General features: G+C 58.5%; 2 protein-coding genes across 4 annotated transcripts in view; both read left to right on the plus strand.

The window, feature by feature from the left end:
• The window catches only part of LOC308045895 (protocadherin gamma-C3-like), a gene marked incomplete at both ends in the record, with an annotated part of 64310 nt that overhangs the window by 20863 nt on the left and 28421 nt on the right, over positions 1–15026 (plus strand). The window contains one exon of one of the 3 annotated variants that reach the window (XM_080353430.1): positions 5823–8240. The exons of the other annotated variants lie outside the window; for them this stretch is intronic. Coding sequence (XP_080209556.1) covers positions 5823–8240 — 2418 coding nt within the window. Of the gene's footprint in view, positions 1–5822; positions 8241–15026 lie in introns of those variants that run through there. 3 annotated transcript variants of the gene reach the window in all.
• Positions 112–2928, plus strand: LOC308045785 (protocadherin gamma-B5-like; the record flags this gene model as incomplete). The annotated part of the gene is made up of 2 exons (XM_080353294.1): positions 112–2532; positions 2923–2928. The coding sequence occupies 2 exons, from the start codon at positions 112–114 to the stop codon at positions 2926–2928; spliced, it is 2427 nt and encodes an 808-aa protein (XP_080209420.1).

Below are 15026 nucleotides of genomic sequence, written 5' to 3' on the forward strand. Positions count from 1 at the left end.
GGCGCCCACATCGCTCGCTGCCCATCTGCAGCTCCTGCGCTGTTTGCGGAGAGGGGCTGGAAGGAGGCAGAGCAGCAGCAGGAGGGAGGAGAGCGGCGAGCGCTGCCGAGAATGGTGGGCGAGCAGAGCCAGAGGCAAGCAGGCGGGCGAGTGCTGCTGCCCGCTTTGCTGCTGGGCTTGTGCTGGCGGGCGGCGGCGGAGCGGCTCCGCTACACCATCCCCGAGGAGCTGGGCAGAGGGTCGCTGGTGGGGCCGCTGGCGCGGGACCTGAGGCTGAGCCCGGCGGACCTGCCGGCACGCAAGCTGCGGCTCAGCGCGGAAGAGCAATACTTCACGGTGAGCGGGGAGAACGGGAACCTGTACGTGAGCGAGAGGCTGGACCGGGAGGAGATGTGTGGCGAGGCAGCGTCCTGCTCCGTCACCTTCGAGGCGCTGGTGCAGAACCCACTCAACGTTTTCCACGTCGAGGTGGCCATTCAGGACGTCAACGACAACGCGCCGCGTTTTCTTAAGAAGAACATGCAATTCGAAATAATTGAATCTACCATTCCCGGCGCTCGTTTTTACCTTGGCATGGCGGAAGACGCAGACGTGGGCAGCAATTCTCTGCAAGGCTACGAGCTGGAGGCCAACGGGTACTTCGAGGTGGAAGTGAAGGAGAGTCCGGACGGCAGCAAGTTCGCGGAGCTGGTGCTGCGCCGCGCGCTGGATCGGGAGCGCGAGCCGAGCCTGCGTCTGGTGCTGACGGCGCTGGACGGCGGCGACCCGCCCCGGAGCGGCACCGCCCAGCTCTGCATCAACGTCACGGACGCCAACGACAACGCGCCCGTGTTCGCGCAGGACCGGTACCGAGCGAGCCTGCGGGAGGACGCGCCGCCGGGGTCGACGGTATTGAACGTCTCTGCCTCTGATGCGGATGCCGGGACCAACGCCTGCATCACATACGGCTTCGGTGAAACGCCTTCCAAGGTGCTCCAGAAGTTCGCGGTGGACCCCGAGAGCGGGATGATCTCGCTGCAGGAGGCGCTGGACTTCGAAGACACACGGTCGTTCAGCCTGGCCGTGGAGGCGAGGGACGGGGGCGGTCTGGTGGCTCACTGCAAAGTGGAGGTGGAGGTACTGGACGTGAACGACAACGCGCCCGAGGTGACACTGACGTCGGTGTCGAGCCCGGTGTCCGAGGATGCGCCAGCCGGTACGGTTGTGGCCCTGCTGAAAATGAGAGACCGAGACTCCGGGGAGAACGGGGAGGTGTCGTGCGAACTGTTGGGCGAGACGCCGCTGTCACTCGTGGCGTCGTCGGGTGGCTTGTACAAGGTGGTGACGGCGAGCGCACTGGACCGGGAGCAGGCGGCCGAGCACCGGGTGACGGTGGTGGCCAGGGACCGGGGCCGGCCGTCGCTGTCGAGCGGCACGACACTGGTGCTGGAGGTGTCGGACGTGAACGACAACGCGCCGGTGTTCGAGGAGGCCGCCTACAGCGCCTACGTGGTGGAGAACAATGCGGCGGGCGCGCCGGTGCTGCGCGTGCTCGCGCGGGACGTGGACGCCGGCGCCAACGGTCGCGTGAGCTACTGGCTGGCGGGCGGATGCGCGGACGCGGCGGCATACGTGTCGGTGGAGGCGCGGAGCGGCGCGCTGTACGCGCAGCGCTCCTTCGACTACGAGCAGTGCCGCGAGTTCGCCGTGGTCGTGCGGGCGCAGGACGGCGGGGAGCCGGCGCGGAGCTCGACGGCAACGGTGCGCGTCTTCGTGCTGGACCGAAACGACAACGCGCCGCGGGTGCTCTGGCCGGCGACGGAAGAGGGAGACAGAGTGCCGGGGTCGGCGCCGGCGTTGGAGCCGTTCGAGGTGGTGCCGCGTTCGGCCGAGGCCGGGTACCTGGTGGCCAAGGTGGTGGCGGTGGACGCGGACGCGGGGCAGAACGCGTGGCTGTCGTACGAGCTGGTGCCGGCGGAGGAGCCGGCGCTGTTCCGCGTGGGGCTGCACAGCGGCGAGGTGCGCACGGCGCGGGCCGTGTCGGAGAGGGACGCGGCCAAGCAGCGGCTGGTGGCCGTGGTGAAGGACCACGGGCAGCCGGCGCTGTCGGCCACGGCCACGCTGCACGTGGTGCTGGCCGAGAGCTTGCAGGAGGCGCTGCCGGAGCTGAGTGACAACGACACTGTGTCTGAGCTGACGTCTGATTTAAACCTCATTCTTGTAGTGGCCCTTGCTGTTGTGTCGTTGGTATTTGTTTTGACAGTCATTTTGATATTCTTTAAATGCCGACGGTCAAGGAGCCCTCCCATTTTTATAACTTCTGATAAGGAATTGTATTCCAGCTTGGGCTCAAAAGTACCGTACAATTACTGCAGCAGCACGCTGCCCTTGCCCTATTCCTACGAGGTGTGTTTAGCCTCTGACTCGGGGCAGAAGGACTTCACATTTTTGAAACCAGGGACGACAGCGCTGTCTGACTGTCTCCTGGACGTGGAACACGGCTCAGGTACTCACTCCAGGAAGGACCCTCCCATCCCAGAGAGCTTGGCACAGGTGAGCTTCTGCCTTGACGTCCCTCTCTGCCAACTTAAGTCAATCTTTTTCTTCTGTTCTGCTGTTTGGGACCGGTGAGCAACTGACAGAGCTCAGCGTTGCTTCCCGGCCCACTGCTCAATAGCTCAGATGTGCAGCTGCGGGGAGGAGTGGGTGTGGGTGTGTGATCTTAATTCTTCCTTTTTACCTGCCCAGTCTTATCTGTGAATTCTTGGTTTTGCCCCAATGAGCGACGCTATGTGGTCAGTAGTGCTGTCTGTCCTACTCCGGGTGCGAGTTTCAACGAGCCAAAGTGGTGGGTTGGAGCGGGGCCAAAAATGTTGTGGGTTCCGAAGTTGTGACAAACTTTCGTCTTGGTCTAGTGACTGCTTCATTTATTGTCTCTGCTAGATTTGAGTGCTTTCCTATGGTAACGATGTGTGATCCATACTGGCTTGTTCTCTCAGTCAGGACAGCGGCTCTGTTATTCCTCTTTTTTTTTGCCTTCCAGCTCGGTTCTTTTCCTACTCTGAACCGCTCAGAAGGCAGGTGGTGTGTAAACCCGTGACTAAACCTTTTCCCTCCGTCTGGGGAGCCAGGACTGGTGTTTCACTGTAGCTCTGAGCCCGGAGTCGAGTAGAAAATGCTTTGGGTCCGCTGCTGCCACCGGCTCCGCCTGCGGATCCAGGAATAACGCCGGAGTGAGCAGCTCTGGCTGGGCTTTGATTTTAACTTGTCCCCAAAGGAATTCCTGGTGCAGGGGAAAGGCATCTTTTGCTGTAGCTGTTTTCACTCCTTTTCCTCCAAATGGTGGGTGCAGGAGCTCCGAAGTGTCACCATCAATATGCGGGTTTCCCATCAAAGTGAGGGAGATGTAAGTCTCCAGATCAGTCGAAATACGTAAGGTATAAATATTCAGCCTTCCATGCCTTTCCTGAGATCTCTTTGCTGTACTCACCTCTCCACTGCTTGCCCGTCTGTCTACTGCTGGGATTAAATGGACAAGGTACTGTGAATATGGGTCATGTTTGCATTTATATGAAGAGAAACTCCTTAAGAACTGCGATATGCACATTAGAGAAATTGCTCAGTAAAAAGAGTTTAGAAAAGACAGGAAATTGGCAGTGTTTAGAAAAAGGATTCAGAGCTTATTTCAGATTTTAAAAAGTGGCTGAAGACTGTTTCAAGATTTATCTCCAAGAGAGCTGTGGATTTTCTTCTTTTTGAATTATATGTAAGAAAGCAAGGTAATTGGGATTTGGTTGCATAAGGGCCTACGAGAAATCTGCTCGCAGCACTGGGAGCTTGCAGATACGGACAGAGAGGCATAACTGTACTTACCTGCATGATGCAGCTGCTGTGGGTAAAGCATATCGTTTTTCTTCAGTCTTTAATTTGCTCCAGAATTTAATTATGTGAAAATACAAACAGATGACTAGCGTTGGATTTTACCGGTTTGAAGCCTATACTTTTATGACATTTTGTGGACTGGTGATAAGAATGGTAAGTAGCAGTGACACGGTTGATGTTTCGGCAATGATTATTCGATAGGAAAGGAAATAACTGAGCGTGTAGAGAAGAAAGACAGTGCCGACTGTTTTATATTGTTGCTTCTTCGTATAAGCACAGAAATACTGTATGTCTGGGTGGATCCCGTTTGCTCACGGCAGCTGACAGGACTGTGAGGAACGAGGACATGTAGCCAAAGTCGAGGTCCCCGTGTTTGGTCTCCCATGTTGGTGCAGGTGATTTGCAACCCTTCCACAACGCGCTCCGCCATGACAAGCAGCGGAGTAACACATAACCAGCCGCGAACATTTCCGAGCCTGTTCTGCAGGGCATGGAGAGCCTTGTCGTTTCTCCCTATAAGCAAAGAAAGGCCGGGGCGCTGATTTCTTTTCTTTTCCAAACATTGCCATCCCTTCCTTACCAGGCTCGGCTGTGGAATGACTCGGACGCTGTTTCTTGGCCACAGCCGGGTTTTGACAGGGCTTCTGGCACTCCCTTATCAATCTTCCTTGGCCCCTTCCCATTTCACATAGAGATATGAACAGGCGACAGACAACGAATGTCAAAGTTGCGGCAGTTTTATCCGTGTGGGCGCTCGAAACGTCAGAAATCCCGATGTATCACGAGTTGTTAACAGCAACAACCCCAAACACAGACAGGCAGCTCGGAATTGGCTGGTTTGCACCTAGGTGCTCCGGTGCCGTGGTCCTGTCGGGCTGTTGATGAGGAGGAATAGGAACCAGTCCCGCCTCCGGTGAACCAGCACGTCGCAGACCGTGATTTCCCTGCGTCTGACTGGCGGAAACAGGTATTAGGGAACAAGCTGGGAGGTGTCAGGAACAGGAGGAGGTTCAAAACGAGATTTGTCAGGGGAGATGCCTGCTGGGACAGGGGGCGATGCTCCTGGGAGCTCTATGACAGGAGCTGCCCTGCAGGGTGCCTGTGAAGCGGTCGGAGGAACTCCTCGTAACTCGGCAGCACGAAATCCTTGTCGTTTTGCCGACAACGTTGCTTTGGTGGCATAGCGAGGCGCGACTTTGCGGCGCCGTGGGATGTCAGGAAGGGGCTGACCAAGCGCTTGGGTGGGAGGAGCGGCATCCCGAAGGTCTTGAGGGACACTCGGAGCTTGCCCGTCCTGCCGGGACTGCCCCCCGACCCGCGGAGGTCTGCTTGCTCCTGACGACCCTCTCCACCCCTCATCCCGCCCGCTTCAGCTCCCCTTCTTGCTCCCACTGTCTTTTTCTAACGAGGTTTTCCCGGGGAACAGCCCCCGTGTTTTCATGTTCCCTTTTGGCGTTATCGTCTCCGCCAACTCTTACACCTTCCTGCCCTCACACGCAGTCTCCGTGCCCGATCTGCGCTGCCTCTGCCCGCGCTCTCCCAGCCCGGCTATCCTTATTAACTGGGTTCCGCGCAGGGTTTTGCTCTCCCTTCGAGGTCAGCCGTTTTGAGCCCCCTCGGGTCGGGACTGCCGCGCTCCCTTCCGAGGGTGCTCGGCGGGCTGCTGCCCCGCCGCGGGACTCCGCCAACCCTGCGCTCCGTGCAGTTATTGGCCGGGACTCTGTGTGCCGCTGTCGGCCAATGATGGAGCGGGGGGGATCTGGCGGCCCGGCCCCGCTCGGGAGCCGGGATGAGGCGCAAACGGTCTCAGAGAGAGCCTGGGATTGAGTCACGGCGGAGCCCGCAGAGCGATGCCCGTCTCCCCGCCGGACGCCACTTCCCGGGGCGGCATGACGGGGCGAGCTGAGGATTTCTAGCCGGGGCGGGGAGGGGCGAAGCGGGGAGCGCGGCCGTCCTGTGCGATGAACGGCGTTGCTGTAAGGAGCCGCGGGGTGACGACGGGGCAGGTACTGAGCCTCTTGCTTTTGTTCGGCGTTTCCGACTGGGTTTCCGCCGCTATTCGCTATGCGATTCCCGAGGAGGCGCGGAGAGGCTCCGCGGTGGGGAACGTTGTAGCCGACTTGGCGCTGGACCTCGGGCGGCTGCCGGGACGCCGGTTGCGGGTGGTGTCCGGCGGCAACAAAAAGTACTTCGGGGTGGATCTGACGAGCGGCGCGCTGCTGGTGAGCGAGCGGATAGACCGGGAGGAGCTCTGCGGTGCGCTCTCTCCCTGCTCTCTCAGCTTTGAGATCGTGGTGGAAAACCCGCTAGAGCTGTTCAGCGGCGCCGTGGAGATCCAGGACATCAATGACAACGACCCGGTTTTTCCCAGCAGCCAGGCGAGGCTGGAAATCAGTGAGTCGGTGGCGGCCGGAGCGCGCTTCCCGCTAGAGAGCGCCCAAGATCCCGATGTGGGGATTAACTCTTTGCAGACCTACCAGCTGAGCGCCAACCCGCACTTTGCACTCGACGTGCAGACGAGGGTGGATGGCAGCAAGTATGCGGAACTGGTGCTAGAGAAGGAGCTGGACAGGGAGGAGCAACGGGAGTTGCACTTGGTCTTGACCGCACTGGATGGAGGCAGCCCACCACGGTCGGCCCACGTGCAGATCCACATTGAAGTTGTGGATGCCAATGATAATGCCCCGGTCTTCAACCAGTCCACCTATAAAGCGAGCATGAGGGAGAATACACCCAGTGGTACCCTAGTTGCCAGGATCAGTGCATACGATCTGGATGATGGGCCCAATGGAGATATCATCTATTCCTTCAGTAGCCACACTCCCGCCAAGGTACGAGAGCTCTTTGCTCTGGACTCAGCCACGGGGGAGTTGAGGGTCAAGGGGCAGCTGGACTATGAAGAAACAAAGCTGTACGAGATTTACTTACAGGCTAAAGACAAGGGTGCTGTTCCTGGTGTGGCTCATTGCAAAGTGCTGGTGGAAGTTGTGGATGTGAATGACAACAGTCCAGAGGTGACAGTGACTTCTGTGTACAGCCCTGTGCCTGAAGATGCAGCCCCAGGGACTGTTGTAGCTCTGCTGAGTGTAACAGACTTGGACTCCCATGATAATGGTGTGGTGAACTGCTTCATTTCTCCTGGGATCCCATTCATGCTCAGCTCCTCCCTCAAAAATTACTACACATTGAAAACAAAAGCAGCCTTAGACCGGGAAAAGGCATCAGAGTATAACATCACTATCACAGCCAGGGACTCAGGCTCACCACCGTTGTCTGCGGTAAAACAGATCCTGGTGCAGGTCTCAGATGTCAATGACAATGCGCCCAAGACTTCCCAGGACTCCTATGATGTCTATGTGCTGGAGAACAACGTGCCTGGGATCTCCATTCTTAACATCAGTGCCACAGACCCAGACCTTGGGCGCAATGCCCATCTTTCCTATAGCCTCTTGCAGGCTGGTCACATCTTCTCCATTAACCGGGAGAATGGCACCCTCTACCTGCTCACCTCCCTGGACCATGAGGACCAGGTGGAGTTCAGCATGATGGTGCAGGTCCAGGATGGCGGCTCTCCGCCTCTGGCCACTAATGTCTCAGTCAGTGTGTTTGTCACTGACCTCAATGACAATGCCCCAACTGTGCTGTACCCTCAACCCAACACCACCGCCACCTATACCGATGTGGTGGCACCAGGCACTCCTGCTGGGCACATGGTCACCAAGGTGGTGGCGGTGGACGCGGATGCAGGGTACAATGCCTGGATCTCCTATACCTTATTGCAGGCCACTGACCCCAGCCTCTTCTCAGTTGGGCTGCACAGTGGGGAGATCTTCACAGCCCGCCAGCTCCAGGAGGATGATGTTCCCCAGCACACTCTAGTCATCCTGCTGAAAGACCATGGGGAGCCTGTGCTGTCCACCAGTGCCACTGTCTCCATCTCTGTGGCTGAGCTGGCCAAGGAGGTGCTCACTGACCTCACTGACATGGCACCCACCAACGATCCAAGGAAGCATGTGACCTTCTATCTCATCCTGGCTGTGATTTTGGTGTCTGCAGCTTTCTTCATCACCATGTTGTCAGTGGGCATCTTCAAGTGCTACAAGTGGAGGCAGTCGAAGGAGCTGTTCAACAGCTCCAGGAGCACCTTGTACAGGACACCAGGGCCCTTCCACCACATTGACGCCGTGCGGGGTGGCTTCACGCCACCCAACTTCTACCACCAGGTCTATCTCACTACGGATTCTCACCAGAGTGATCTGTGTAAAAAGCCCTTCACTTCCAGCCCCTTGGGGAGCCGCCAGAGCACCATGAGGAATGGTGAGCCAGGGCTGTACCACCAGATCGTGGGCACCACCACCCGGCTCCCCACACCTGCCGAGGTAATGTAGCTCCTTCCTTGGCATGTCCCAGTGCCAGGCAGAGCCACGGTTCATTTGTGCCATAAGCAGATGGTAGTGCATTTGGGTTGGGGGGAATATCCAGTCCCACCATGCTTCGAAAGAGTGGTTGGCTAATAGCTGAACAGGTCTTTTTTGGAGTCAATTGTGCCGTCCTGAGTGTTGATGGTATTTCCACTGTGATGAGCAGGATGAAGTGAGCCAGTTTGCTCAGGTTAACAAACATATGTCTTTTGGATGCAGTTTTGGGTATGCCTTGTGTGAGTAACCAGCAGAGGCTGAGGTCACCTTGCAGCCACTTGCAAATCCTTGGCAGAAAGTTTGCTACTTATTGTATTTCCTTACCTTCGCAAAATGAGTGTTGAGAGGAGCGTACATGGGGTCAAGTGATGTGAGGGGATCACAGTCCCTCTGCATCGTGCCCCAGTGTGGGCTGAGGAGGTGGTGGTGCACATGGGGCTGGGAGCCACCAGCTGCCAATGAGGGACGAGGGCATTGCTTCCCATGGTGTAATATGCAAAGCTGCAGGATGATGCTGGTTCCTCCGTTTGACAGAGAGCAGTCACTCCTGTCCATGTCTTATTTCATGTTTGATTCCTGATGGTTCCTGGTTTGTTTCTGTGGAAGTTTTGCAGTGATGTTCACTTCAGGGTGTGTGGGGGGTAAGGTTGCAGGCTACCCCAGCTGCTTGCAGCATCCACCGAGCTGGTCTGTGGCTCTGAGCAGGATGGTAAGTCCTCCACCCAGGTGTTGTTTTAACAATCCTATTACAAGCCCTGCATGATCTGTAATATGCCATCTCTGGGTGATGTCTAATGTCCTGACTGAGCAAACTGCAGTGAGGAAAGCGTTTGCGCATGGCAGGCAGCTCCTCTGCGTCTTCCCCGGTGAGAATCGTGCAGCTTAATTTTAGAGCTTTCAATTACAGGAACGCGTCGATCCTCAGAGGTGACACTGTGTAGCAGATCCAGCAGAGTAGGTGGGGGGGAGGATCTGATCGGTTTCCAAGGCAGTTGGTGCTGGTAAAGTGTCCCTTCCCGGGTGGGCATAGATAGGAGTGACCGGTTTCTCAGAGCAGGAGGAAGTGAGGTGCAGCGGAAGCTGTGGATGGGTGTGGGGCTGCGTGTGCCGCCTGCTTGCTCTGACCAAATCACAAGCGGAGGCAGAAACCGCCCAGAATTATTTTATGCCTTTTTTTTTTTTTTTTTCTCTTCTCTCTCTTGCGTCGCTGCTCAGACTCAGCACTTCTGATCTGTGGCAGGTGGGAATGGCTGCAGCAGCTGCAGGAGCAAGTGTTCCTCTGCATTATGCTGGTTGTGCTACAGCTGGGGACAATGATGTCCCCCCCACCAAATGATCTTGGCAAGATGCCTCTGGGGGTGGGGGTTGTGAATGGTTTGAGTGTGAGGATGGAAGGAGATGATAATGGGTAAGCCCCAGCTCTAGCCATGGCTCTCTCCTGCTCCCCAGCACTATGCTGGAAAGGTACTGGCAGTGAAAAAACAGGCACTGAGCCCAGGATTTTCAGTCTTTGTGATGAAAGAAGATCCAGCCCAGTGCCACAGACCATGTCAGACCTGCAAAGGATTGACACTTCTTTGCTCTGCAGGGCAACAGCCAGACCCGTAAACCAGTGCAGTGGGGGTGGTGCTGGCCCAATATATGGCAGGTGGTGTGTCCTGCCATGAGGACAGGATCTCCAGTGATCCCTCAGCTCCCTGGGTTGTTTGGGTTGGAGCTTGTCCTCAGAGTGTGCTCTGGCCCTCTGGAACAGGGACGTCTCCTTCTCCATTCTAGACACCCCATACCCTTCCTGCCTTGCCACTGTCTCCATCCCAGGCTCTGGCAGATCCAAGCAACAGCAGGATCCCCCGTGTGAAGCCTGTTCCTTGCTCCAGCCCCTTGGTGACTGAGCTACCTTGGGATACTCAGCAGGTTCTCTAGGTCAGGTGGGCTTCACAGGAAGCTTCTGCTGAGGCACTGCAGCAGCACCAAACCTGTTCCCAGGGGTGCAGCACCCCACGTTCCCAGTGACAATGTCTGTCACCCAGCTGTGCTGTCCGGGGCCCTGCCTGAGACGAGGACAGGGCACATCCCAGAGTCAGGGTTACTGTAACAGTTTCCTGCTGGTGGCACCGTCAGATACCCTCAGGGAATGAGTATGTACAAACAGGTGTCCGTGTCTGGATGCTGGGGAATCCACTTGTTCAGCATTTTTCTGGGTTGGCCCTTTAAGAATGTGTTCTCCCCTCCTCTGGAGCAGGGAGTAGGTGGGACCCAGGGGGTGTTCTGTGCCAATCGTGAGGTTCCTTGCTCTGTCTCACCCTGACTGGTAACACCATGGACCCGACCGATGGCTTGTGGAATGGGGGGGGGGGGGGGGGGGGGGGGGGGGCTGCAGAGGGGAGGATGGCATCTTGATTGCAGCAACTGCACCGATTCTGTTCTCGCCCAGAAGGACTGTGTCCCTGTCGCTGTCCACCCTGCCAGCCATGGGTGCCCCCAGCTTTTCCCGGCTGTTCCGTCAGGTCCCCTTGGTGTCTGAGTGGTGGGGACAGGCAGGGTCCCCAATAGGAGCTGGCTCCCCTGCCTGCCACACCACATTAGCCCCACAGTGTCTGTATGTACCCAAGGGAGGTCAGGGTGGCCTTGAGTGTGCTTAGGACAGGACTCCAGGACATGATTGTGTGAAGCTTGTGCAGGGATGTGAACTGAGCTAACACCTTACAGCTTGCCTGCACCCTCTGGGGCAGGGAGAGGGGTAAATTATGGTTCTGCTTCTCCCTGGGGAGACTGAGATCCCTGCTTTTGTCCTCCAGGAGATCGCTCCACTGCAAAGCTGTGTCTGCTATAGAAATTCAGTATGTGTGTCTGCCAGGTGGAAGGCTTGGACCTCCTTCTTAGTCTGATGTCCTGACCTGATGTTGCATTCTGGTGGTGGTATAGTGGGCTTGTTCTTTGGCTCCGTGCATCTGCAGTGACTTGTGTACCATGAAGGTTGTCCTGGGGTCGAAAAGGGGTGTGCATGGACAGCAATTGCATTCCAGCTTTGAATGGCTCACTCATCTCTGCCTTCACACCTTCTGGTTTAACAGCCGTGGGGGGCCGGCAGGGGTGGGCATCCCCGTCTTAGTGCGAGCTCTCTTGGCTGATGGCAGCACTGGTGGTAGTGATGCCTCACTTAGAGAGGCACTTATGGAGTGCAGGCAGTGGCCAAAGCATTAGCTGGGGAGGAGAAAGGGGTGGGAGAAGAGCCCCTGGCACCTCAGGGCTCTAACAAGCACCTTTTCATCAGGCATGAAAAGTCCTTTGGCCTGCATTCATGACAGCTGCCCTTTGTCTATGGGCACGATGTGAAGCCACCATTGTGGAAGGGGGAGCGCACAGGGAGGGTTTGTACCTAACTTCCAGGCTGCCAGGACGTGCAGTTTCCCTGCGAACGGGAAGCGAGCTGTCAGAGCAAGTGATTCAGGCTGGCGGAGGGGAGGCCGGGGGTGGCAGCCCCGCTGATGCCGGCTCAGGCCCCGCTTCCCCCACCGCCTGGGAGCCACTGCTGGCCGAGAGGGGCTGGAGCTCTCGGCCAATTGCATGCTGATCTGAAGCACGGGGAGGGGGAAATCTGCTTCTCCCCTCCACTTCCACCTCCGCGCTGGGGCTGTGATTCAGTTCCCCTCCCCCAACCCACCCCCTCTGCTCAGAGGCTGACAGCCGGAGCTGCAGCCTGCCGGAGCCCCAGAGCTGTTTTCCAAGCCGTGCAAGAGAGACACAGGGATTTTTTCGCGGCTTCCCAGCTCCTGCCGTGTCCCAGGCCAGACGCGCGTGGACATGGAGAGTGTCAGCCTCCAGCGACCTGCCTGGAAATGGCAAGTACTGAGTTTGTTTTCGCTCTGTGGCTGGGGCTGGGTCGCCGGGCAGATCCGCTACTCAGTGGTTGAGGAGTCGGAGGTGGGAACTGTGGTGGGGAACGTGGCCCGGGACCTGGGCTTGAAGGTGGAGGAGCTGCCGGGTCGCAGGCTGCGCCTGGGCTCGGAGGAGAGCCTGCGCTACTTTGCTGTGCACCTGGACAGCGGCACACTGGTGGTGAGCCAGCAGCTGGACCGGGAGCGTCTGTGCGGAGCGGCTGCCAGCTGCGTGCTGTCGGTGCAGGTGGTGACAGAGAACCCCCTGCAGCTCTTCCGCCTGGAAGTTGAGATCCTGGACCTGAACGACAACCCCCCGAGCTTCCCCACTGCTCACCGCACCCTGCGCATCGCTGAGTCTGCCACAGTGGCTGCGCGCTTTCCCCTGGAGAGTGCCCAGGACCCTGATGTGGGCACCAATGCTGTGGGCTCCTACCGACTAAGCCCCAACTCCCATTTCTCCCTGGATGTCAAGCAGCAGCAGGATGGCAAACTCTTCCCGGAGCTGGTGCTAGAGCGTTCCCTGGACCGGGAAGAGCAGCCAGAAATGCAGCTGGTGCTGACAGCCATGGATGGGGGAAGCCCAGCCCGCTCGGGCACAGGACAGATAACAGTCCTGGTCCTGGATGTCAATGACAATGCACCCACTTTTGGCCGTGCCACGTACAAGGTGCAGATCCCAGAAAACACACCTGTGGGGGCCCTGCTTCTCCGGCTTAACGCGTCTGACCCTGATGAGGGCCCAAATGGGGAGACACAGTACTCCTTCGGGGTTCACACTTCTGACTCGGTCCGAAAGCTCTTTACCCTGGATCCCCACAATGGTGAGGTCCGGGTGAGTGGGGTCCTGGACTTTGAGGAGTCTCCTTTCTATGAGATCTACGTGCGAGCCCACGATGGTGGGGTCCCAGAGATGGAGGGCCACTGCGTGCTACAAGTGGAAGTACAGGATGCCAATGACAACCCCCCAGAGGTGCTTCTCACCTCCCTGCTGAACCCAGTGCCGGAAGACACCCCACCAGAGACTGTCGTGGGGCTCTTGAATGTACGGGACCGAGACTCAGGGGTCAACGGGGATGTGAGCTTGAAAATCTCCCCTGATGTGCCTTTCACTGTCAGGTCCCTTCAGAACCACTTCTCCCTGGTCACCCAGAAGAGCCTGGACCGAGAGACCACCTCACAGTATGTAGTGGAGCTGATTGCCCAGGATGGTGGGTCTCCCACCCTCACCACGACACTCACACTGCTCCTCAATGTATCTGATGTGAACGACAATCCCCCGTGCTTCTTGCAGCCCTCCTATGATGCCTTCCTCCCAGAGAACAGCCCACCTGGCACCCTGCTGTGCACTGTCTCTGCCTTAGACCCAGATGATGGGGATAATTCCCGACTTGTTTACTCCATAGAAAGTGGCCAAGTGCAGAGTGCCCCCACCTCTTCCTTTGTCCACATCAACCCTGAAAATGGCAACCTTTATGCTCAGCGCACCTTTGACTTTGAGCTGCTGCAGGTTCTACCAGTCTCTGTAGCTGTGCGGGACTCGGGGTCCCCCCCACTCCATGCCAATGTTACTGTCTACATCTTCGTGCTGGACCAGAATGACCACCCCCCCACTATCCTGCACCCTGCTAGTGACAGTGACAACCTGGCACCCCAGAGGGTCCCACTGTCTGCCCCACCGGGCTACCTGGTTACCAAGGTGACAGCAGTGGATGAGGATGCTGGGTACAACGCCTGGCTCTCGTACCAGCTGCTGCCACAGTCCACTGACCCCTCCTTGTTCCACATGTCACTGTACACTGGGGAGGTGCGGACGGCTCGTGCCCTCCAGGACACTGACATGGGAACGCAGCAGCTCATTGTCCAGGTGACGGACAATGGCGACCCACCGCTCTCCACCACTGTCACCATCACTGTGGCCCTGGAAGAGGCAGCCCTGGAGGAGAGCTACAAGCCTCGGGATTTCTTGGCTGGTGCCAAGGAGAAGCCAGACCTGACCCTCTACCTGATCATCGCGCTGGCAGCTGTCAGCACCGTGGCACTTGCCACCGTCACCCTCCTGGCCGCCCGGTGCCTCCGGCGCAGAGGCCGTGCTGCCACCTCACCCTGCTGCTGTTGCTGGCTCAGTGAGTCGCCCTCCCGGGACTTCTTCAAGCACTCCAGCCCTAAGCTCCAGCTCAGCTCCGACGGCACCCTTAAGTACATGGAGGTCACCTTGCGACCCACCGACTCCCAGTCCCAGTGCTACAGCACTTGTTTCTCCCCCGGTTCCGACCCGAGCGACTTCACCTTCCTCCGGCCCTGCCCGCGCCCCGCCACCCTCCCGAGGGAAACTGGGGCTTTCCTCCCTGCTACCGGTACGCTGCGGCACCCCGGCCAGGTGAGCGCCTAAGGGCAGGGAAGGCGGTGCCGTTGCGGGGGCTGGCTGGGCGGCCGGACCGCGCCTTCCCCCCGAGGCCGCTCCTGCTCTCCCGCCGCGGCGCGGGGGGCGCGGGGGGCGCGGAGCCGCCGCCGTCGCTCGGGAAAGCGCCGCAGGTTCGCGCCGCGCGGCAACCGCCGACGGGTTGCCATTGGCGCCGGTGTTGCTGTCCTGGGAAAGGAGCGCGGCGATTGGAGGAACGGGGCGGGGCTCGGAGCCAATAGTGAGGCGGCTGCGCGGAGCCCCGGCGTCCCCCGCCCCTGTCGAACCGCGTCCGCCCCAAACAATGAATGGGAGCGGCGAGCGCTGAGCGCGGCCCCGGAGCGCGGAGGGCATCGCTCCCCGGCCGCCCACCCGGCAAGGATGCCGAGGGCAGGGACGGCGGGCCGGTCCCTGGGACTGCCGCGTGTCTTCTCTTTCTGTTTGTTCTTGCACAGCTCCTCTGCTCAG

Source organism: Nesoenas mayeri, assembly GCF_963082525.1.
Source record: "Nesoenas mayeri genome assembly, chromosome: 14".
In the NCBI taxonomy this organism is placed as follows: Eukaryota; Metazoa; Chordata; class Aves; order Columbiformes; family Columbidae; genus Nesoenas; species Nesoenas mayeri.